Below are 26,079 nucleotides of genomic sequence, written 5' to 3'. Positions count from 1 at the left end.
AAGTGCGCGTGTGCCCCTAGTAACCCGCTGTTTATCATGGTCACCAGCCTGCTCCTGCTTCAGATTCTTTCCACGATGTCGCTGCTCCCCTGATCGCTGGTGAGCCTGCCTGTTTGACAGCTCACCAGCGATCACATAGCGACGCAGCAACGATCCCTGACAGGTCGTATCATTGTCGGGATCGCTGTAGCGCCGCTAAGTGTGACGGGACCTTTACCTCCTCCCTGCTTAAGAAAAACCTTGAGCGCTCATTTATCAACAAGATTAAAACCAAAGAATGCACTCTGGTTGACAAGACAATTGATATCTCTCAAGCCTTTACTACATTTTACCAGGGACTTTATGATCTAGAAACGCCACTCTCCATGCAACTATCCCTAATGGGAAAACCCCAGGCCCCGATGGTCTCCCTATCACCTATTATAAAAAGCTTATCAAAAATCTAGTAATCCTGTTTAATTATTTTCTTGAAGGAGAAGTCCCAGCCAAACAGACTTTAGAAGCTCACATCTCAATAATGCACAAAGAAGGTAAAGATTAGTGTTGAGCGAGCACTAAAATGCTCGGGTGCTCGAAACACGGGCCGAGGTCACCGTGATACTCGGGTGCTCGATCCGAGCAACGAGCCCAATGTTAGTCTATGGGAGACCCGAGCATTTTTGCGGCGGCACCCCCGGCAGTCTGTAGAAAGCCTAAAAAGTGCCCAAAACGATAGTGACAGTGCTCAAATGACATGGGAACAGCATGGGGATCGCCCCAGGAAGCATTTCTGACCCCCAGGTCACTGCTGTCAACAACGTGGTCAGAGGTATTAAGCCACTTTTACGGACTCGCAATAAAACGTTCAAAAACGAAACAAACTGTTTTCCTGTGAAATATGTTAAGGAACATCCTTTACAGGGTAAATACTTGTGTATAAGGTAAAATAAATAACCAAAAACAAAAATACTCCTCCACACCTTGGGCTATGTTCACAAGTAGCATTTTTTATGCGTTTTTGCACTTTTGTATTGCTTTCAACCGTGACAAATGCATTCACCGGGAAATGTCATTTTAACATTTTACAATCTTATCTGGCCATGTGCTGTGTGACACATGCATACAGTGCTGAAAAGACATGGGAACAGCATGGGGAAGACCCCTGGAAGCATCTCTGATGCCCAGGTCACTGCCTAAAAGTGTGCCCATCAGAAGTAATCCTTGCCGCATCAGAGGATGCAGACTTGCAACTATCCCCGTGCAAGTCCTTGTCCCAGGGCAGTGTTCAATTGTACCTTCCCCATTCCTTGCAATGCAAGCGCAAATATGCAGCCAACCACCCACCCGCAGGCTGCAATACTATACTGCTAGCTTGCACTTGAAATGGGGCCTTTTAGTTTAGAGGAGGCCGAAGCTGTCCACTACCTCATGGCTGCGTCGGCGGCGAGGTCTCCATACTCAGTCCCCAGCTGCCACTATTTGTCCCGGGAACCTTCCCCACACTTTTCTTAGCCTTGCCTGCTTTAGGGCAGCATTGGACTAGCCCACCAGACAACCAGAGACTCCTCCGGTGGGCCCTGGCTTCTCAATCAGGGGAGTTGAGAGTGCCAAGGTGAGGAGCATGATGATGATGATAGAAGTTAGCATCTGCTTTGTTTTCTTGGAATGCAAGCGTAAGTGTGCAGCCTGCCACCCACCCACCCCCAGGCTGCAATACCATATTGCTAGCTTGCTTGCACTTGAAATGAGGCCTTTTAGGCTTGTGGAGGCAGAGGCCGGCCACCATGTCTTGACTGCATTGGTGGCCTGGTATCCATACTCAGTCCCCAGCCACACAGCGGCCGGGTGTCCACACTCGGTCCCCAGCCACAAGGGGGCGGCCGGGTGTCCATACTCGGTCCCCAGCCGCCCCTATTTGTCCCGGTGTGCCTTATACACAAGCGCGCATACCAAAACATTACCTGCGCCCTCCCCAGTGCATTTAGTGGGAAGGACAGCCTATTCCGCTGTAGTGTGTGCACGTCAACCCCCTGTTCATGGCACATGCGAAGATGCCTCCCGCCCTGCACCTGTCGTTGCAGACTTGCAACTATCCCCGTTCAAGTCCTTGTCCCAGGGCAGTGTTCAATTGTACCTCCCCCATTCCTTGCAATGCAAGCGCAAGTATGCAGCCTGCCACCCACACACCCCCAGGCTGCAATACCATGCTGCTTGCTTGCACTTGAAATTGGGCCTTTTAGGCATGTGGAGGCAGAATCTGGCCACCACGTTATGACTGCGCCGGCGGCCTGGTATCCATACTCAGTCCCCAGCCGCCCTGCGGCCGGGTGTCCACGCTTGGTCCCCAGCCGCCAGGGGGCGGCCGGGTGTCCATACTCGGTCCCCAGCCACCCCGCAGCTGGGTGCCCACGCACGGTCCCCAGCCGCCTGGGGGCGGCCGGGTGTCCATAAACGGTCCCCAGCCGCCCCTATTTGTCCTGGTGCGCCTTATACACAAGCGCGCATTCCAAAACATTACCTGTGCCCTCCCCAGTGCATTTAGTGGGAAGGACAGCCTAACCTCAAACACGTGGACAAGTGAATGTGGCCAGGGATGGTCCACCTCACTGACGCCTTCACACTGGATTAATATTGTGGAAGCCGGGACACAGTTGGATACTGGGATGCAACACGTCCTCCATACATGGAGGATTGCGGGTCCTGGGTCAATCAGTCTTCAACACAAAGTTCAGAAGGTAGACAGCAGCAGTGGTCGGCCTCCTACACAACGAGTAAATTATTCATGATCATGAGGCCATCCATCTCCTTAGCTTTCTGTTCCTTGGAATGCAAGCGCATGTATGTAGTAGCGGCTAGGCCTGAGGTGGTCAGCGTTTTGGCGCATATCCTACCTCCTCCGAGGATTGCTGGATGTTTTCCTGCTACTATCCAAGTTCTATGACTCCTGTTAAAAGAAAGCTTCAGGTGATGAATGATGGATTAGGTGGTGACGAAGGAGAAAGAGCAGGAGGAACAGGGACCATTCACATCAATATCAGATCAGTCAACCACACATGTCTTCTAGGATATGTTTCTGTACCAAAAGGAGCGGTTCGGCTACACAGTTATAGGGCATACAGTGAGTGCAATGCCTAACAAAAATTTCGAGGCACTCCAATACCCCTTGGAAGTGACATGGAGGTCAGAGGGCCTTAACTAAACCATTTTTTCCATTTATATCAACTGGGTCTCCTGTACACTATTGGCCTAAGCAGTGGATGGAAGGCTTTCCAAAAATTATGAGGAACTGCAATGCCCCTTGAAACAGAGGTGGATTATAGCGTACTAAAAACCTTCTACCCATTATTGGGGAGTGGGTCTCCCTTAGTGTTTTCGCCTATGCATTGAAATGCAAAAGCTGACTAAAATTAGGAGGAAATGCAATGCCCGTTGGAAGAGTCGTGGAGGTTAGAGGTAATTAAAAGCAACATTTCAATGCCCCTTGGAAGAGCTGTGGAGTTCAGAGTGGTTTAACAAGACGGTTTTATTGCCCATTGGAAGAGACGTGGAGGTCCCAGTAGCTTAACAAGACGGTTTTAATGCCCCTTGGAAGAGACGTGGAGTTCAGAGTGGTTTAACAAGATGGTTTTAATGCCCCTTGGAAGAGTGGTGGAGGTCCCAGTGGAATAAAAAGACAATATCAATGCCCCATGGAAGAGTGGTGGAGGTTACAGTGGAATAAAAAAACAATATCAATGCCCCTTGGAAGAGTGGTGGAGGTCCCAGTGGAATAAAAAGACAAGATCAATGACCCTTGGAAGAGACTTGGAGGTCACAGTAGCTTAACAAGACGGTTTTAATGCCCATTGTAAGAGACGTGGAGTTCAGAGTGGTTTAATAAGACGGTTTTAATGCCCCTTGGAAGAGACGTGGAGGTCACAGTAGCTTAACAAGACGGTTTTAATGCCCCTTGGAAGAGACGTGGAGGTCACAGTGGAATAAGAAGACAATATCAATGCCTCTTGGAAGAGACGTGGAGGTCCCATTGGAATAAAAAGACAATATCAATGACCCTTGAAAGAGACGTGGAGGTCACAGTAGCTTAACAAGACGATTTTAATGCCCCTTACAAGAGCCATGCAGTACAGCATATTAAAGACGTTATTTCCATTATTGGGGAGTGGGTCTCCCATAGTCTTTGCCTATGCCTTCCAAGCGAAAGATGCCAAAAATTAGGATGGAGGAACTTGCAATGCCCCTTACAAGAGCCATGCAGTACAGCATATTAAAAACATTATTCCCATGATTGGGGAGTGGGTCTCCAATAGTCTTTGCCTATGCCTTCCAAGCAAAAGCTGCCAAAAATAAGGACGGACGAACTTGCAATGCGGGCAACATGGATCACGGTCACCTTGGTGGTATAGTGGTGGTGGAGGCTGAGGATAAGGAGAAGAGCAAAAAACAGCCAAAATGAGGAAGCGTATACCCATGTGTGGTTGTGAAGCGGTGCATGGGAATACACCTCCTGAAATAACACAGTGGATTTGACTTTATGTTACTCTGCTGTCATTTGGTGGTGATGAGAAGTCTGGCCCAATCCAGCCCTTGTTCATTTTGATAAGGGTCAGCTTGTCAGCATTGTCAGTTGACAGGCGAGTGCGCTAATCAGTTATAATTCCCCATCGGCACTAAAATCACACTCCGATAACACGCTAGGGGCAGGGCAGGCCAGGACCTCCAAGGCATACAGAGTGAGTTCATGCCAAGTGTCCAGCTTGGATAACCAATAATTAAAAGGCACAAAGGAATCACGGAGGATGCTGGTACGGTCGTCAAGGTACTCCCTCACCATCTTTTGAAACTTTCCACTCCTTGTGAAAGTACCCCGCGCCTCAGAGCCTGTAAGTTGGGTGGGTCTCAGAAAACTGTCCCAGAACGTTGACAGTGTTCCCCTGCCTCTGCAGGATTGGAGTTGCATCTCTCTCGCCTGTACACCTTGGTTGGTCAACGAACTGTGACCTCTGCTGCTAGCGTGTTCAGATGGGAATTTTTTTAACAGTTCTGCAGCAAGGGCCTGCTGGTACTGCCCCATTTTTGTAGACCTCTCCACCTCTGGAATAAGAGAGTGAAAGTTCTCCTTGATTCGGGGGTCTAAAAGTGTCACCAACCAGTAATGACTAAATTTATTTCTATTTTTTACAGCAGTTATGCTATTCATATTTCATATTTCACATCTATATACTCAGTGTTACAGTGTGCTACTTTATTTGTTCAACCAGTAATGACTGACACCCAACATTTTGACAACGCGAGGGTCACGGCTAAGGCAGCATAACATAAAGTCAGCCATGCGTGCCAGACTGGTAATGGGCAAGACTACCGTGTCCTCACCAAGATGACCATGCTCTCCTCCTCCCCCTCCTCCTCCTCCCCCCTGTCCTCAGGCCACCCACACTGAACAGACGGTATGACAGTTGTACAGGTACTACCATCTACAGTGCATACTACCAGCCCCTGTTCTTCCTCCTTCTCCTCCTCCTCTCCCTCATTGTCCCCTAATGTACATGAGATGAGGCTGGGCTGTGTGTAATCGCCCGCTACGGCTTCTTGATCCATCTCATCATACTCTGGCTGCAATGCCTCCTCTTTAGTTCTCTGCAGAGAGCGTTGCAAAAGACAGACAAGTGGCATGCTGACGCTAATGATGACGTCATCGCCACTCACCATCTTGGTGGACTCAGGATGGTACATATGTCAGACATCCAGGTCCACTCCTGAGGTCTTATGTGTGGAGTCTGACCTGAATATCGACGGCATTGTTGCAGCTGGTACTCCACAACTGCTCTCTTCTGCTCACAAATCTTTTGCAACATGTGGAAGGTAGAGTTCCAACGTGTGGGGACATCACACACCAGTCGGTGTGCCGGAAGCTGCAAACGCTGCTGCAACACAGCAAGGGCGGCGGAAGCTGTAGCCGACTTCCAAAAATGAGCTGACAGGCGGCGTACTTTGATGAACAGATCTGGCAACTCGGGGTACGATTTAAGAAACTGCTGAACCGCGAGGTTAAGCACATGAGCTAGGCATGGTATGTGTATGATCTCACCTCACCTCAGAGCCGCCACCAGGTTATGGTCATTGTCACACACAACCATGCCTGGATGTAGGTTCAGCGGTCTCAGCCACAGATCAACCTGCTCTTTCACAGCTGTCCACAGCTTACAAGCAGTGTGAGGTTTCTCACCTAAGCTTATGAGTTTCAGCACAGCCTGTTGCCGCTTGGCAGAGGCAGTACTGCAGTGCTTCCAGCTTGTAACTGATGTGGTGATATCTGAGATGGAGGCTGAACATGAGGAGGAGGAGGAGGAGGATGATGCGCATTAGCTGTACACTGTGGGGGCAACTCTGACTGACATAGGGCCCACAATCCTCGGTGTCCACGTGTCCGTTGTCAGGTGTACTCTCCCAGTAACTGCATTGTTGAGGGCACGGCAGATGTTTTGGGACACGTGCTTGTGTAGTGCGGGGATGGCACACAGGTACAAAATAGTGTCGGCTGGGGACTGAGTACCGAGGGATGGCCACCGCCATAAGGTTGCAAAAGGATTCTGTCTCCACCAGCCTAAAAGGCAGCATTTCCAAAGCAAGCAATCGTGAAATGTACGAATTTAGCACTGTGGCCTGTGGGGCATTGGCTGCGAATTTGTGCTTTCGTTGAAAGGTCTGGGATATGGACAATTGAACGCTGCGGTGGGATGTGGACGTGGACGTTGATTCTGTTTCTTGAGAAACTGCCATAACAAGTGAAGACTGAGAGGAGGGGGCAACTTTGCATGCAGTATGGATAGGGGATTGCCTTGCACGCACAACATGGGGTTCTCTTACACGCACAACAGCGGAAGAAGCAGTGGTGACACCCGCTGACACTGGTCGTGGACCCTGGGGTTCGCCCCACAAAGTTGGGTGCCTTGCTGAGATGTGCCTGATCATGCTGGTGGTGGTCAGGCTGGTAGTTTTGTCACCCCTGCTGATGCTGGCATGGCAGGTGGTACAAATGGCCTTTTTGGGGATATCAGCAGAGTCTTTAGAAAAATTCCAGACTCTGGAATATCTACCGGTTGTACTGGCAACGTCCCTCGTGTTGGTGTTACGGGGAACGGTTGCCCGCCTTCTGTCTGCGGCCACCACACTGCTTCCTGCCTGTTGGGGTACTCTGCCTCCCTCCCCCTGTGTGCTGCTGGCCTCGCTCTGGTGTCCTCCTGCCACGCTGGGTCAGTTACTAGATCATCCACCACCTCCTCCTCTTCCACTTCCGCACCACGGTCCTCCTCCTCACTTCATGGCAATTGTTTCTTGTCATCGTCCACCTCTTGTGACAAATTGCCAGCGTCTCCTGCCTGTGGCCGTGGCTGTTCAAATATTTGGCCATCGCTACATGGGATCTGCTCTTCCACCACTTCAAGCGGAGCAGGCAAGGGGCCCAAATATGGAAATGGACAAGTGAACAGCTCTTCAGAGTGTCCAACTGTGGGATCTGTTGCTGTCTGATGATACTCGGCATGGTGGGAGGAAGGAGCATCAGGGTGAGGAGGAGTATGCGGTCGAGACTCACGGCTACTAAGACTTGACCGTGTGGAAGAAAGACCAGAGGTGGTGGAGCCCAGGTGACTGGAAGTATTATCTGCTATCCAATTAATAATCAGTTCACACTGATGGGTTCGCAAAAGTGGTGTTGTTGTGTGCTTCCCTAGTAATTCGGTCAAGAACTGGAAGCGAGAAGATGTGGCTTTTGGTTGTGGCACACTTTCACCTTGGCCACGGCCCCATCCTCTGCACGCACCATCGCCAGAACGTCCAGTTCCACATCCCTTGCCACGCGCCTTGCCCATTGTAAATGAAGTAAAATAGCTTACACTCGCATTATCAATGGCAAAAGGGTAATGAAAAGGAGATTAGAACCGTGGAAGAGGAAAACCACAGTTCTAGTTCCCTGGCCTACACCAGAATCTTTTAAACAGATATATTTGTGTCTGAACAGTCACCGAGACACTCAAACTGTTTTTTTTTATGGAAAAAAGGCAAAAAAAGTGGATAATACAGAGATTTGAACCGTGGAACAGGAAAACCACAGTTCTCTTTCTCTGGCCTACACCAGAATCTTTTAAACAGATATATTTGTGTCTGAACAGTCAGCGAGACACCCAAACTGTTTTTTTTATGTAAAAAAGGCAAAAAGGTGGATTACACACCGATTTGAACCATGGAAGAGGAACACCACAGTTCTAGTTCTCTGGCCTACACCAGAATCTTTTAAACAGATATATTTGTGTCTGAACAGTCAGCGAGACACTCAAACTGTTTTTTTTTATGTAAAAACGGCAAAAAAGTGGAATACACCCAGATTTGAACCGTGGAAGAGGAAAACCACAGTTCTAGTTCTCTGGCCTACACCAGAATCTTTTAAACAGATATATTTGTGTCTGAACAGTCAGCGAGACGCTCAAACAGTTTTTTTTTTTTGTGGAAAAAAGGCAAAGAGGTGGATAACATCCAGATTTGAACCATGGAAGAGGAAAACCACAGTTCTAATTTCCTGGCGCATACCAGACTTTCTTAAATAGATATATTTGTGTCTGAACAGTCACCGAGACACTCAAACTGTTTTTTTTTTTTTTTTAAAAAAGGCAAAAAGGTGGATTACACCCAGATTTGAACCGTGAAAGAGGAAAAGCATAGTTCTAATTTCCTGGCGTATACCAGACTTTTTTAAATAGATATATTTGTGTCTAAAGAGTCAGCGAGACACTCAAACTGTTTTTTTTTATGGAAAAAAGGCAAAAAAGTGGATAATACAGAGATTTGAACCGTGGAACTGCAAAACCACAGTTCTAGTTATCTGGCCGAAACCAGACTCTTTTAAACAGATATATTTGTGTCTGAACACTCACAGACACACTTATTTTTTTTTTTTTTGGTTGAAAAAATACTAAAAGGTTAATAAGAGGGGTATTTGTACAGTCTGACTGAGGAAACAAAAAAAGAGGATTTAGATGAAAAAAAAAGGATTTTTCCTGGCCCCTGAGATCTGGGGCTAAGTCTAGCAATTTGAGTAGCAGCAGCACACAGGACTGTAATGCAGTGTTTGTTGATATAACCACTGCGTCTCCTATACAGCCTGCCTGCCTGCCTGATATCTGAGATGGATATTAGTCCTCAGAAGGACTCTTTGTTTGATTTTGCAGGCTTTAGAGACCCTACACTACCTATTTCACAGTATAAATCTCTCCCTAGCTCAGCAGCACTCTCCCTACACTGTCTGAGAGACTGTGTCCAAGATGGCGGCGCCCAGTTTTAAATACTCGAGGTGATGCTGTGCGGCCAGCCAATCACTCTAATGCCTACAACCAACATGGCTGCGGCATTACAGTGACTGGCTGGCAATCCCTGCATGTTCATTGGCTCTGTAAAGAGCGCCTAACATGCAGGGCGGAGACGCGAGCTCCCGCTCGAGTAGCCCAAAATGCTCGGTGCTCGCCGAACATCCCGAGTAGTGAGATGCTCGGGCGAGTACCGAGCAGTGTCGAGCATGCTCGCTTAACACTAGTAAAGATCCCACCCACTGTATTAGCTATCGTCCAATTTCGTTATTAAACGCAGACATAAAATTATGGGCAAAAATTCTGGCCAAGAGGCTAGAGGATGTACTTCCATATATAATTAATCAAGATCAGATGGGATTTGTCAGAGGGAGAGAAGGTAAAGATAATTCTATTAAAATTATACACGCCATCTCTTATGCCAGGAGTAGGGGGATCACCCTGATTTTGCTGTCCACAGATGCGGAGAAGGCGTTTGACAGTCAGTTGGCGCTTTTTAGCTTATACTTTAGAAAAATTTGCCTTTCCGCCAGTTTTTGTGAACGCCATTTTCTCGCTACACTCTACTCCCTCTGCTCATGTTAGAATTAATGGCACGCTGTCAGGGAGTTTCGATATTCAAAATGGGACGCGGCAGGGGTGCCCCCTCTCTGCTTCCCTCTTCATCCTACTTATGGAGGCACTTGTACAGAAAATCAGACGAGATCCAGATGTCCAGGGTATTAAAATCAAAAATATGAAGTTGTTGGCTGCGGTGTTCACAGATGATCTCCTCCTAATGTTATCTAATCCCGGGGTAGCAATCCCCAGACTTCTAACGATATTAAAACAATTTGGGGATATATCAAACTTCAAAATTAACCTCGAAAAGTAGTGAGCAAGCTTGCTCATCACTACTCTGCTCCATTCAACCATAGTTCTTCAGAACCCTGGTCGTCAGGATTGGTAGGGGCCACAACGGACAGACCTTCAGTAATTGAAAAATTATCCCCTATTCCTCAGATAGGGGATGATTTTTTAACGTGGAACACCCCTTAAATTTGGTTGTATCCCTTTATCTTTCTGTTCTTTTTGATAAGGATTTAGACATTGATATGTACACTACATCATATTCTTTCTGTCTTGTTGTTAACATATTGTTATTGTTAATTGCTTACATCACAATTATCTTTTATATTTATTTTAAGCATTACTCTCATTTTCCAATATTGTGTGAGATTTGGCATTAGCTGATTTGCAGGAAATGAGACCTATATTTTGTGTATAGTATGCCATTTAAGTGATACCCTGACTTCACCCACAGCATATATTACGTAGCTCCTGAGTCGTGTATTTTGTATCCCAGTAACTTTATGTGTGGGGTTATGATGTTTATCCTCACATAGAGAATATGGGCAGAGGATAGAGATTCTGAAAATAAGGTTAGAGCTGGTCATGGTCATCTAATTATGAGGAAGTTAGAACAGTTATTTTGTAACCACAAGTTTCATAGCGGAAATTCACTCTTAGAATGGTGGAAGTGTAGGTGTAATGTTGGAGACACCTCGTGAGATCACACTTTTCTGACAGATGATTGGTTAGGGAACTTTTCAAACACTGTTTAAATCCCTCAGAAATGTATCAAATCCCAGTAACAAAGAAATATACATAACTGGGATCACAGCACCAGCCTATTGTCACTGCTGTCAACTGCTTTTGGAACAGACAAGTAAGGTAAATAATTTTATTAAGCTTTATCTCTAGCAGATTCATTTTTTTCGTTGTTGCAAATTCAGATACAAATTAGCTCATATCAGCCAAACCAGAGAAACCCATCTATAGGCAACTGTTTCAGTGGTCTTTCCCCTTATTAGAAAAGAAAATGGGGGCACTGGCTCTCATAAACAGGCACTGCTCCACTTTTGTTTCGGTGTTCTTGCCTTTCATCAATAAAAGATAAAGTACAGTATACAATTTTAGCTTAATCACAATCTTTATATGCAATCACAATTATTTTAATTTTAGCAAGTAAATCAGTGTACTACATGGCCTTAAAGAAGTTGTCAAGGATTAGGATAAGGGTCTGCTTTTTGCCAGAAAAGTAACACTCGTTTTTACGTGATATGGCTGCTATTGCATCTCATCTCCATGCGCTTCTTTGCTTGTGAGCTTCAGTATGAGACACAGTTCTTGGACAATAATGACATTGTTTCTGAAAAATAGTAGACCACTTTTTTAAAATCCTGAATTCTCCCTTTTATATTAGATCAGAGCTTATCTAAACTAGGTAATATTCATGTTTAAAAAGATTTTCAGATAATATTGCATCATTAATTCTAATTAGTGTTTACTTATTAAAGTGCACCTATCAGCAGGATTGGGCTCAGTAACCCGCATACACTGTCAGGGGGGTGACATTACACTGATTAATATGATACCTTGGTCGATCAAATCCGTCCTGTGGTTCTTGTGTAATCTTTACTTTCAGTTTGGAGATAATGATATGCTCGTGCTTTGGGGTGGCCTGTGGGGTGGGCTCTATCTGGTGCTCTGCTTACATATTCATCTGTATGCTGTTATAACAGCTCACTGAACGTTCACTGACCTGCCTCCTATTTTACATAATGCATCTAGCAGTGCGGGGCTAGGTAAAATAGGAGGCAGGTCAGTGAAGGCACAGTGAGCTGTCATAAGAGCATAAAGGTGAATATGTAGTCAGAGCACCAGATAGAACGCCCCCCACAGGCCGCCCTGAAGCATGAGCATATCACTATCTCCAAACTGATAGTAAAGATTACACAAGAACCACAGGATGGATTTAATCAACCAATGTATTATTTTAATCAGTGTAATGGCGCCAACCTGACAATGTATGTAGTTTGCTAAGCACAATCCTGCTGACAGGTGCACTTTAAGTATATTTTAGCCATTGAAAACAACCAGCCATAATGCTTTGATGTTTAAATGGGTTGTTCACTATTGAGGATAACTCTTTTTTACTAAAATGAATGTACCTTTGGCAAAAAACCACAATTTTTGCTATTGGTCTTCACTAAAATTTTTTGCACCACTTGACTTCTGTAACCTTTGTGCAGAACTGTACATTGGTGGCTGAAGAATGAGATAACTGAGAATCCGTCAGTCAATCCACTATGATGGTCTGACAGGGCATTTGTAACTGTCTTTTTCTAAGCTCTTCTCAGCTGATTTATGATCACAAACCATATTAACCCCTTTTCGTTCATGGGCGTAACTGTAAGCATGTGGAGGAAGTTCAGAAGTTGAGCGCCTTCCACATGCGGCTGATATCGGCTATAGCAAATAGTTGGCATCTGTTTCTAACAGCTGCAGCCAAAGCTGAGTTCTGGCCATGTCTATTAGCCATTTAAATGCCGCTGTCAGTAATTGTTGTATTCTCTACACAGAAGTCAATTGAGTCTATTAACATCCATGATACCCTGTTATATAAAACATTCCTTTTTTTTTAATAGACTTTTAAGGCTTTTCTCTCTTGCATAAATAAGGACACGGAAAAAGTCCTAAAAAAAGAATTCAGCTTAAACCACAAATCATAGAGTTAGAGCAATTAGGTGGGTGCCACAAAGAGACGATGAAAGACAATTTCTACAAAATCTTAACAACTAGGTTCTTACTTTAAATGCACGTTAGTTGTTAAATGGTGTGCTAAATTGTATCTCCTGGCTCTCAAACACAACTTGTACTGGAGACAAACAGAAAGAACAGATGTAAATAAATGACTTATTATAACTGTCCATCATTTTTCGGAACGGGGTTAATATATCGTGGTGTGGGGTATTTAACAAGAACCTGTAACCAGGTCAAAATTGAAGAGTTTTTGCTCCTACTTTATTTTCTTTGCTTCCCTGAGTATGCTTCTTTTTTTTAAAATCCACCATATGCTTCTAAAGGTATTGTTTTTTTATTCAGTGCTAACATTTATGATCTTTATCAAAAGGACATAGCTCACAGGATTCTATGGGATCTTATCTATAGGCTGTCCTTCATAATTTCCTATGTGAGTCACACCCCCTTGGTAAAGAAGACCACAAAAAAGTACTATTGTAGTTCTGTATTGGGAATTCTGTGCATAGTTCAAGCTTTACAATTATCATCTGTCAAGTCCATGATGATGACATTTTCTGTATTGATACTACCTTTGTCATACAGTAACATATCACATCAAAGAGGTAATCTCACCAATTAATATCATGTAGAAGTCCAACACTCGGGACCCCAATCTTTGAACTTTTATTACTCCTGCTATGGTAGAGTTGGTAAATATGTTTATTGCATGGTCTAACCAGGATTTAACATCTAGCCAACATTTACATCTTGATTGAAATGTATGTATGTTTCCTTAGCTCCAGAGTCTGAAAAACCAAAGATGTATACAGTGCCTTGAAAAAGTATTCATACCCAATGAATATTTTTTCACCACAAACTTAAATGTATTTTATTGGGATTTTCATACCAACAAAAAGTAGCAAGTATTTGTGAAGTTTACAGGAAAAGTCAATATTTTGTAGGACCACCTTTCACTGCAATTACTTCTCCAAGTCTTTTGGGGTATTTCTTTACCAGTTTTGCACATCTATAGACTGAAATGTTTACCAATTCTTCTTTACAAAGTAGTGGATAGCATCTGTGAACATCAATTTTCAAATCTTACCAGATTCCCAATGAGATTTAGGTCTGGACTGTGACTGGGCCATTGAATCTCATGAATATGCTTTGATCTTAATCATTCCATTGTAGCTCTGACAGTATGTTTAGGGTTGTTGTCCTGCCAGAAGGTGAAACTACACCCCAGTCTCAAGTCTTTTGCAGCCTCTAATAGGTTTTCCTCTAGTATTGCCCTGTATTTAGCGCCATTCATCATCCCATCAACTCTGAGCAGCTTCCATGTCCCTGCTGATAAAAATCATCCCCAGGGCATGATGCAGCCACCACCATGTTTGATGATGGGAATGGTGTTTTCAGGTTTATAAGCAGTGTTAGTTTTTTGCTACACATAGCATTTTTCATTTAGCCCAAAAAGTTCTACTTTGGTCTCATTAACCACAGCACATTCTTAAACATTCTAACTGTGTCCCCTACATGACTTCCTGCAAACTGCAAACAAGACGTCTTTCAAAAATGGTTTTCTTCTTGCCACTCTTCCATAAAGCCAAAATTTGTTGTGTATACAAGTAATAGTTTTCCTGTGGACATATTCTCTCACCTGAGCTATGTATCTCTGCATCTCCTCTAGAGTGACCATGGGCCTCTTGGCTACTGCTCTAATTAGTGCTCCTCTTGCTTCGGTTGTCTGTGTAGGTGGATGGCCATGTCTTGGTAGGTTTGCAGTTGTGCCACAGTCCTTCCATATTTGGATTGATGAATTGAACAGTGCTCTGTGAGATGTTCATACCTTGGGCTATTTTTTTATAACCTAACCCTGTTTTACTCTTCACAACTTTATCCTTGACCTGTCTGATGTGTTCCTTGGTTTTCATAGTGCTGTTTGATCCCTAATGTTCTCAAACAAACCCCTGAAGCCTTCACAGAACAACTGTAGTTATATTGAGAATAAATTACACATAGTTGGTCTCAATTTGATAATTATGTGATTTCTGAAGGCAATTAGTTACTCACAGGGGTATCAGACTACAGGGGTTGAATAAAAATGCATGTCACAATTTTCAGATTTATATTTTGAAAATAATTAGAAAACCATGTATCATTTCCTTTACACTTCACAAATAGTTGCTACTTAATGTTGATATATCACACAAAATCCTAATAAAATACACTTATGTTTGTCGGTGTAACGTGAAAAAATGTGAAAAAGTTCATAGGTTATGAATAGTGTTGAGCGAGTATTTTCTATTAACCCTTTCACCGAGTATGCTCGGGCTGAGCTCCGAGTATTTACAACTGCTCGGTGATAAGGTTAAATCGCTCCTGTGTGCATGATTTGCAACTGTTTGACAGCTTTATTACATGTGAGGAATGTGTGAGAAATAGACATTCCTCACATGTAATAAAGCTGTCAAACAGTTGCAAATCATGCACACGGGAGCGATTTAACCTTATCACCGAGCAGCTGTAAATACTCGGAGCTCGGCCCGAGCATACCCAGACAGAACATACTCGCTCAACCCTAGTTATGAATACTTTATGATGGCACTGTACATACATATACATGCATATTTCATTATAACTGATCTCATTGTCCGTAAGTTACTACTGGTGATGCCTCTCTACAATATTTATTGGGGTAGAGACTGAATGCAAAAAAAAGACATTATAATTTTCACATTGTCATTGGGGCAATTTTAGAAAATCAGTCATTCAATTAATATTTTTTCAATAGATTATATTAATTCTAATATTGAAAAGTTGAAATCGAAAATTAATATAAAATGCAGATGAGTTCCTCTCATTTCATACAGAGGCATGTAATATTTTTTCTTCACAGATTCCTTTCACTCCATGGACTAGGTGCTTTTAAAAAAGTATCATCCAGGGTATGGTACTAGATACTTAGTAGTCAATGAGGGGAATGATGTTACTAATGCAGTACTGAAAGTAATAAACAAGAGAACGTATTCTGCTAATATAATGACAAAGTGGTCATCTGCTTTATATATTTATCTTGTCATTTTTGTTATTTGTCTTTTTGTACATTAAATTAATATACAGTTCAAAATTTTGTAGGTTTACACCAGCATACTTAGTATCAATGAAGAATATCCTTGTATGTGTTTGCCTCATCAGTCTGGCCGTAGGACATCCGGTACGTAGAAAGATATTAAGAAAAACAAAAAAACAATGTATATGAGAAGAAAAAGAAGTTAAAGAAGCCCTCCCATGAATATTTTCTTCAATAATTATGTGTATATGTGTATAATGTGTAGTTTGAGTGTATAAATATACTCGTCTACTGCTGTTGTCTTCAGGATCCAGTGTCATTCTGATTATCTTCTCAGTGACGTCACCGCTCTGCAGGCCCTCAGGGTCACACTGCACTCTGTGTGACCCAGAAGTGACTTTTAAAATGTAAGCCTATGGAACGTCAGACCGAGACTCCATAGGCTTACATTGTAAAAGAGACTTCTGGCTCACACATAGATAATAGAGTGACCTGGAGAGTCTGAATTTCAGTGATGTCACTGAGAAGAGGAGCAGAACAGCGCTGGATCCTGAGGACAACAGTGGTAGGTGAGTAGTGTTGAGCCACCCCCGTAGTGTTCGAGTTCGGTTCGGTTCGTCGAACACCCGTGTGTTCGCCGAACTGTTCGTCGAACTGTTCGTCGAACACCTTCGAACACCGTTAAAACCAATGGCAGGCAAACAAAAACACATAGAAACACATAGAAAACACCTTCAAAGGTGTCCAAAAGCTGACAAACTGCTCAGAAGACACAACTAACACATGGAAAAGTGACAAGTACATATAGTCATGCGAAAAGAAAAGAGGTGGAGGAGTAAAAGGAGGGGGAGACACAGATATAGGCATGTCATGCCCTTCTAAAATCCAAAAAGTGAGAAGCCGAGACGGCCAGTCCGCTCCTGCCCGTGCCACCTCCGTGTCGCCGGGTTTGTGCCAGAGCCGCGGTGAACCCTGACGGCCAGCCCCCCTCTCCCAATACTGGTGCCTGTCCGCTGGTGGGTCGAGAGAGCCCCCCTGTGGTGGAGGCAGCTCTAAGCTTTTTAATTTAAATTGTCCCTCTAATTTGAATGAATACACTTTAAATCCATTTACAAGGATCTATTGGAGGGCAAGTCTCATGCCAGCAGCCGCGTAATTCCAGCTCCAGTAGCGTCCACTAAAGCTGCTGCAGTTAAAAAGCTTTTATAAGGATCGAGCTCGGCTGTCCACCGCAAGGCATCCTACTGCCAGTCCCAGCCCCTATGCCTTGGGGTGCCTCCTGATGCTCTTCACTAAGTATCCCGTGGTCCCGAAGCATTTCCTTTGAAAAAATTAAGTGTCCAAACTACAGGTGGTGTAGCTTGCTTAACAGCCGGGATAATCCGCTGACTAGCAGACACTGCTACTAGGCACAAAGTATTTCCTGGGCTAGATGCAGTTAAAAATTTGTAAGTAGATACTCTCGTTGGATGCTGAGAAAGCATTCCATAGAGTCTCCTGGCACGCCATATATGATTCTCTTAAAAAGCTTGGGGTAGGGGTCTAGGGGACCCTTTTATAGCCAAAATCACGGCCCTGTATCACAATACGTCACCTAGGCTGAAGATAAATGGAACTGTAGCACCGAGGGCTCGGTTGCTACAGACGTATTGCACCTCACCCAGAGGTGTGATATCTCACTCTCAGATAAGGATGGAGTGTGGATCAGGACCCGACACCTGCATGCATTACACCACATTGCCGTGGGGCAGGGCGACCAATATGCCCCTGAGATGGGCACGACAGTCCCTGTCCCTGGCTGGAGTGGGGGGAGGGAACACTGAGGAAGGGGAACCCTGCAGTGCAGGAGCAGGGAGGAAGCAGTTCCTGGGTGCATTGAGAAGGGAGTATAAAAGGTGGGCACCATCTTAGTTCAGTGCAGAGAAGTCTGAGCAGAAGTGGCAGGGAGCAGGGGCTCTGCATGAGCTCTGCTCCGGAGGCGGGCCTAGTAACAGAGGCCCAGGCCTGCAAGAGGGAGAAGGAAGGAAGAGGAGCGGAGAAGGCTCCAGGAACGAGGAATGAAGGGATCCCAGGGGTGCGGACGGGCGAGTCGCCACCGCACGCCCGAATCCACCTGCGTGGAGGGGTCAGGCCAAAGGGGGAGACCGGTCCCCGAACTAGTGGAGGCAGGAAACGACCCTCAGCTAGAAACCGGAGGCTCTGACATTTTATGTGGCGCAGCCCCTTGCTCCACCCACTAGGAAGGCACCACATAGGGTCAGGGAAACTGGCGCCAAGTTTACCAAGAGGAGGCCCGAGGCAGCCGGACAGAAGTGTTGGTAAGAAAGGCCAGACAAAGGACACACAAAGGGGGTCCTGTGAAGCGCTCCAAAGTTATCTGGGAGTTGTCTGAGCCCCTCACCTGGTGAGCACAGTACGACGTGGGCAGCCGTTACCTGCAGACGTGGTCTGGATAATAAGAACTGTGAGTAAAGGCCCTGAACTGCATCACTGACTCCGTGTCATTACTGCTGCTGCCCTGCACCATCACCCCCATCCTCCGCATACACTGCCCTGAGGCTATACTCCTCCCGTGGGGAGTTATGCTACGCTCTGCTGCACCCACAACACCAGCCTTAGCGGTCTGCCCTGTAGCGGCGGTTCACTCTGACCGCAATCCACGGGTGGCGTAGTCGGACATTTAAACATCAAAACCACATAAATAGTTCCGCCACTGGTTTGACCGCCCTGAGCCACGGAACCGGATCGCCGCCACGAAGACTACAACCACCAGCATCCACCAAAAAGGGTCCGGCTCCGGGTGTCCCAAGGCCCAGGGGGTGCGTCAGAACATTTTCATCACCTTTCACAATCACCAATGGGACAAGGCAGGGATGTCCTCTGTCCCCTCTCTTATACATCCTAGTGACGGAGCACCTGCTCTCATCAATTCGCCATAACCCCAATATTAGGTGGATTGAGGTGGGAGGCACCGAGTACAAGTGCTCTCTATTTGCTGATGATGTCCTAGTATATATCACTCAATCACATATATCCATCCCTGCTGTTATGGCTGAAATAGATCACTTTGTTACATGGTAAAATTTTAAAATCAATGCAGCGAAGTCTGAGGCCCTCGATGTCTCCCTCCCTAAATCCATATAGGATTCCATCCAGTCCAACTTTCCCTTTGCCTGGCCCTCACAGGGTATCAAATACTTAGGAATTCCTATTCATAGAGACCTCTCCCATCTATGTTATCTTAATTTTGGGCCCTTTATTGAACAATTCCATACAGACCACGGTTGGCAAGTTAGAACTGTAAGATTCACTACGTGAACCACTGGTGTTTTGTGGAAAAGCACATGTACACCGCGTTCCAAATTATTATGCAAAAAGTGTTTAGGAGTGATAAGGGAAGAATTTGTTTGTTTGTCAGTTAAACTCATTGATGGTGATGTGTGTCAGGGCTCTTTATATCACTGTAAGCAATTGCAGACACCTGTGCTAATTAGTTTGGCAGGTGTGTCCAATGAAAGGCAAGACTACTTAAGAAGGCTCTCTCACATTATTAAGCAGCCTACATTTTCTGCCAAAATGGGAAAGAAAAAGGATGTGTCGGCTGCTGAGAAGCAACAAATTGTGGAGTGTTTAGGTCAAGGCATGACTACAATCAACATTGTGCGATGATCAGGATGAAGTGTCTTGGCAATCAAGAAGTATGTAGCTGATTCACAGTACACACGTGTGCGTGCTGATAAGGGCAAATTGAGGACTCTTTCCTACAGGCAATTACGTCAGGTTGAAAGAGCAGCGGCAAAAAAGCCTTGTCATAGCAGCAGACAAGTTTTTGAAGCTGCTTGTGCCTCCAACGTCCCCCGAACAACAAGATGCAGGGTCCTTCAGAGGTTTGCAGCTGTGCATACGCCATCCTGTCGACCTCCTCTATCCACTTCACACAAGCAGAAACGGCTCCAGTGGGCCAAACATTACATGAAGACTGATTTCAAAACTGTTTTGTTCACGGATGAGTGCCGTGCAGCGCTCGATGGTCCAGATGAATGGAGTGGAGGATGGCTGGTTGATGGACACCCCACGCAAACACAGCTACAGCGCCAACAAGGAGGAGGTGGAGTAATGTTTTGGGCTGGAATCATGGGGAGAGAGATTGTCGGCCCCTTTAGGATCCCTGAAGGCGCTAAAGATGAACTCCATAATGTATGTGGATTTTCTCAAACAGCACTTCCTGCCATGGTTCAAGAAGAAGAACCGTGTATTTCACAGCAAGATCATTTTTCTGCATGATAATGCACCATCTCATGCTGCACATAAAACATCTGCATCTCTGGCTGATATGGGCATAAAAGGGGACAAACTTATGGTGTGACCCCCATGCTCCCCTGACCTCTACCCCATTCAGAACCTTTGGAGCATCATTAAAAGGAGTGTCTATGATGGCGGGAGGCAGTTCACATCTAAGCAACAGCTCTGGGAGGGTATTCTGTCCTCATGCAAAACAATTGAAGCAGAAACCATCCAAAACCTGACAAATTCAATGGACGAGAGAGTTCAGAAGCTCCTTTCGAACAAGGGGTCCTATGTGAAAATGTAACATCACCTAGAATAAAGTTTTGAGTTGAAAACTGTTTGATTTCAGTTTCTAACAACCTGCTAATGCTTATAATTTCAAAAATGACCATTTTTTTGGTCTTTATTAAAATGAAAAGGTTGATCGAAAAGTTTGGGGGATCTAAGAGTGTGGCAACCCAGTAGTCATGATTACTTCGAATTCTGACAATATGAGGGTCATGCTGCAGGTAGTGCAGCAAGAAGGCACTTATGTGTCTTGCGCATCTCGGAGCCCCAAAATTATTTTCCGGGCTAGATGCAGCTAAAAATTATTTTTAATTTTAAATCTGGTGAAGCTTATTATAGATGGCCTAATAGGATCAGTGCTGCACACTGCTACAAAGCCCAAATTATTTTCCAGTCAAGATACAGATAAACATGATTAGTAATTTGAAAGCTTAAAACGGTTGGTAGGGTGATTTTAACCAATCATCAAGCTTTTACTCTCCCCAGGATGACACAGGGGTAGAAAAGTCGTTTCGGATCCATGATTTGTTCATCTTTATGAACGTGAGTCTGTCTACATTATCAGTGGAGAGCCGCGTGCGCTTATCTGTCAGCACACCACCAGCAGCGCTGAACACATGTTCAGACAGAACGCTGGCTGCGGGGCATGACAAGATCTCCAAGGCGTAAGTGGCTAGCTCCGGCCATTTATCCAGATTGGAAGCCCAAAAAGAGCAAGGGTCCAGTGACACAGTCGTGGCTTCAATGTTTACTTGGAGATACTCCTGTACCATCGTCTCTAGGCGTTGACTATGTGTCAGACTTCTTGTCTCCTGTGGCCTTGCAAAGGATGGGCTAAAAAAGTGGTGAAATGATTCCGCAAAATTGATGTTACCAGCAGATACTGTGGTTCTGTTACGGTTTGAGTGCTGAACACTTGACGGTCCCACGGTTGGCAAGTTGGAACTGTGAGATTCACTACGTGCACCACTGGTATTTTGTGGAAAAGCACATGTAAGATTCTGCAACAGTCTCTGCTGATACTCCTGCATGCGTGCATCCCTTTCTATGGCAGGAATAATTTCTGCAAATTTACTTTTGTACCGGGGATCTAACAGTGTGGCAACCCAGTAGTCAGGATTATTTCTAATTCTCACAATTCGAGGGTCATGTTGCAGGTAGTGCAGCAAGAAGGCACTCATGTGTGTTGCGCATCCAGGAGCACCAAGTCCCTGTTGTGTTGGTGGCGAGGTAACAATCATGCTTCCTTCCTCTGTCCTCTCCCCCCAACCTCGCACAACAGAAATGTGATCAAGGTCTCCCTCATCTGATGAGTCTTCCATCAGTTCGTCCTCCACTTCTTCCTGGGCTCCTGCACCTTCCTCACTAGTTTGGCTGCTACCATGCGCCCTGGTAAAATCATCTCCCCCACCCTCACATGCCTGCCGCCCTGGTGCTGCCGACCGTCTGGACCTTGCAGATGTTAGCCCTTCCGCATACAACTCCTCCTCCTCTACTTCCTCCACCTCCTCTTGTGCCACCACCTGACTCCGAATTCTGTTTAACATGTGCTCCAGCATGTAAATCACCGGAATAGTCATGCTGATAATGGCATCGTCAGCACTAAACATCTTCGTCGCCATTTCAAAACTGTGCAGAAGGGTGCATAGGTCCCTGATCTGAGACCACTCCTCCAGCGTGATTTGCCCCACCTCTGAATCTCGTTGGCCCAGGCTATACGTCAGAACGTATTGCACCAGGGCTTGTCGGTGCTGCCACAGTCGCTGCAACATGTGCAGAGTTGAATTCCACCGGGTAGGCACATCGCATTTTAGCCGGTGAAGTGGCAGGCCCAACGACTTCTGTAGAGATGTAAGTCGCTGAGCTGCGGGATGCGAACGGCGGAAGTGAGCACACAGCGACCGTGCCCTCTGCAGAAGGCCATCTAGTCTGGGATAGTGGGCTAAAAATTGCTGGACAACCAGGTTCAACACGTGAGCCATACAAGGCACGTGTGTGACATTGCCCCGGCGAAGGGCCGCACCCAGGTTTGCAGCATTGTCGCACACGGCCTTCCCTGGTTTCAGGTCCAGTGGAGACAACCATTCATGAAATTGGTTCTCCAGAGCTGACCACAACTCCTCAGCTGTGTGACTCACATTTCCCAGACATTTCAATGTAAAAACCGCCTGATGACGTTGAGCCCTACTGCCAGCATAGTAAGGAGGTGTGCAGGATCCCTTCTGCGCAGTTAGAAAGCTTGTGGCATGACCAGACAGGCTTTGGGTGCAGGTGGAAGACCGAGAGGAGGTTGAGGAGGCAGAAGCAGTGGAGGAAAAATGACATAAAGAGGATTGACGCACAACTCGTGGGGACGGCAAGACTTGGACAGCAGCCCCTTGTCCTGCTGTCACCATAGTTACCCAGTGCCCAGTCAGCGACATGTAACGCCCCTGTCCATGCCTACTCGTCCAAGTGTCTGTGGTGAAATGCACCCTGTCACACACAGAGTTTCTCAAAGAAGCGGTGATGTTGTGTGCGACATGCTGGTGGAGCGCAGGCACACCTTTCTTTGAGAAGTAGTGCCGACTGGGCATCTGGTACTGGGGCACTGTGACGGACATAAGGTCTCGAAAATCCTCTGTGTCCACCAGGCGGAAAGGCAGCATTTCTGTAGCCAAGAGCTTGCAGATGGTGAAATTCAACCTCTTAGCTTTCTCATGGCTAGGAGGAAATGGTCTTTTACTTGTCCACATCTGAGGGACCGAGGGCTGGCTATTGTGCTTAGACGGGGTTGATAAGGGTGTCCCCGGCAAACTGCCGGTCTGTGAGGAAGATGCAGGCGGACATGTTAGGTTGCCTTGATCCAAAGGTGGTGCTATCGATGTCGGACAGCGCTCAAGACCAGCTGGTGTTACCACCTCCAAAGAAAATGATGACCTGCCAATCACGCTGGCTGTTGCGGGTAAAGAGGTGGCAGGTCTGCGCCCCAAAACAGGTGTGACTGCTGTCCCCCCAGTCACAGAGGATGAAGAGGCCGCGGATGCACAAGATATGGCAGACGGTGGTTGGCCCGGCCGGCTAGACCGCATTGTAGCACACTGAGCTTCCCACTGCAACTTATGCTTCATGTCCATGTGCCGGTTCATGCATGAAGTACTCAAACTATGTATTTTTTGGCCTCTACTTAGCTTTTGCTGACAAATGTTACAGATAACACGAGTTGGGTCATCTTTATCGATCTGAAAAAATGCCCAGGCTATGCAAGGCTTAGCACCCATGCGACCTGAAGAGCCACCACGACTTGTGGTGAGAGGCAGAGTTGTGTTTGAGGATGCAGTTGTTGACGTGCTTCCAGTACTACGTCTCTGTCCAGGAAGGCGCAACCTGACCTCGTCGTCACTAGCATCTTCCTCCACCTCCTCTGCTGACCTCATCTCTTGGCTGACTGTGGGTTGACAGTAAGTGGGATCTCCGACCTCATCATCATCACCCTGTGCGTTATCACACCCGTCGTCCTCAGAGCCAACCTGTTCCTGCCCTGACAAAAAACTAAAGTTGTCGCTCCAATCAGGTATTTGAGTCTTATCATCGTCTTCCTCATTGTCTCCACCAACAGGAGTTACAGTTTGGGAATGAGGGTCTACATTATGGTCAGAACCTTCTGCGTCTGGTCCTGGATCCGACTCATAAAGATTCTGGGCATCAGTGCAGATCATTTCCTCGTCTGGATTCACAGAAGCGCTGGAGTCGACCTCTGATTCCCAGGCTATAGTATGAGTAAACAGCTCTGCAGACTCAACCATCTGTTCTACCTCATACTCAGACGGGCAGCTGGAGATTTGGGAGCTGTGAGGAAGCAAGTGCGATTTGGGTGACACCTTTGAGGACTGGAGTATTTGTGATGTTGAAGTTGATGTGGAGGAGAGCCCACTTAAAGGAGCACTTGATATCCGTTGAAGCACCTGCTGTTTTTGTGCCTCATCTGGAATTTGTAGCGATTGGCGTGGCCGTAAGAAAGGGATCTTATCACATTGTCCGCTAAAAGAAGTAGACATTTTAGTTTGGCTGGAAGATGGTCTTTCTTCTGCACCTACCCCACGGACACAACCTTTTTTCCCCTTCCCAACACGCCTATTCCCCTTTCCACCAGCAGCAGGCCTTTTTCCACTCATTTTGGTGGTTAACTAATTCACAACTCTGGAGTTGTTTGCACAAAAAAACAATGGATGGTAACCGAGCAGAGCTGAGTGGCCAAACTGTGGTATTAGGCCAAAACTATTGGCTGGGTTAGATGCAGAAAAAAATTATTTTTAATTTGCAACCTGATGGTGGTCAGTATAGATGGACTAATAGACCAAGTCCCACACACCGCTAGAAGCCCAAATATTTTTTCAGAGCTAAAAAAAAAAAAATATTTTTAATTTGCAACCTGATGGAGGTCAGTATAGATGGACTAATAGACCAAGTCCCACACACCGCTAGAAGCCCAAATATTTTTTCAGAGCTAGATGCAGAAAAAAATTATTTTTAATTTGCAACCTGATGGAGGTCAGTATAGATGGACTAATAGACCAAGTCCCACACACCGCTAGAAGCCCAAATATTTTTTCAGAGCTAGATGCAGAAAAAAATTATATTCAATTTGCAACCTGCTGGAGGTCAGTATAGAAGGACTAATAGAACAAGTCCCACACACTGCTAGAAGCCCAAATATTTTTTCAGAGCTAAATGAAGAAAAAAATTATTTTTAATTTGCAACCTGATGGAGGTCAGTATAGATGGACTAATAGACCAAGTCCCACACACTGCTAGAAGCCCAAATATTTTTTCAGAGCTAGATGCAGAAAAAAATTATTTTTAATTTGCAACCTGATGGAGGTCAGTATAGATGGACTAATAGACCAAGTCCCACACACCGCTAGAAGCCCAAATATTTTTTCAGAGCTAGATGCAGAAAAAAATTATATTCAGTTTGCAACCTGCTGGAGGTCAGTATAGAAGGACTAATAGAACAAGTCCCACACACTGCTAGAAGCCCAAATATTTTTTCAGAGCTACATGAAGAAAAAAATTATTTTTAATTTGCAACCTGATGGAGGTCAGTATAGATGGACTAATAGACCAAGTCCCACACACTGCTAGAAGCCCAAATATTTTTTCAGAGCTAGATGCAGAAAAAAATTATATTCAGTTTGCAACCTGATGGAGGTCAGTATAGATGGACTAATAGAATGATGCTATGCCCAAAAGATTTTACTTCACTAGGTGCAGTAAAAAATTGGTATTCTATACACAGGTGGTATATCTTGCAACACAGATAGGCTACTCCACTGACTAACACACTCTGCAATAGGCCAAAAAGGATTAGCTTTGCTAGATTCAGCCAAATGCTGTGAAAAAAACTTGCACAGCACTGGCACAGACCTGCCTGGCAAAAACTGATAGGAACTGATGTAACCTAGTCCTGAAAAGGACTCCAATTACAATTAGTCTTTACTCCCACAATCTATCTATTTAAGAGCACAGACCTGCCTGATAAAAGTCGTAGGAAAT

General features: G+C 45.5%; 1 protein-coding gene across 4 annotated transcripts in view; it reads left to right on the top strand.

Moving 5' to 3' along the window:
* LOC141152948 (uncharacterized) overlaps positions 1 to 26,079 on the top strand; it is a 236,853-nt gene that overhangs the window by 185,603 nt on the left and 25,171 nt on the right. For all 4 annotated transcript variants that reach the window (XM_073637626.1, XM_073637602.1, XM_073637610.1 and 1 more), the window contains one exon: positions 16,035 to 16,113. In XM_073637626.1, the coding sequence (XP_073493727.1) occupies positions 16,060 to 16,113 (54 nt within the window). In that variant the 5' untranslated portion in view covers positions 16,035 to 16,059. The remainder of the gene's footprint in view (positions 1 to 16,034; positions 16,114 to 26,079) is intronic.

The sequence above is a fragment of the Phyllobates terribilis genome, unplaced genomic scaffold, assembly GCF_046119375.1.
Source record: "Phyllobates terribilis strain yellow unplaced genomic scaffold, ASM4611937v1 Scaffold_1__5_contigs__length_1240528914, whole genome shotgun sequence".
NCBI classification, from domain to species: Eukaryota; Metazoa; Chordata; class Amphibia; order Anura; family Dendrobatidae; genus Phyllobates; species Phyllobates terribilis.
The sequence above is the reverse complement of the archived record's forward strand: the minus strand, read 5'-3'. Positions and strand labels throughout refer to the sequence as shown.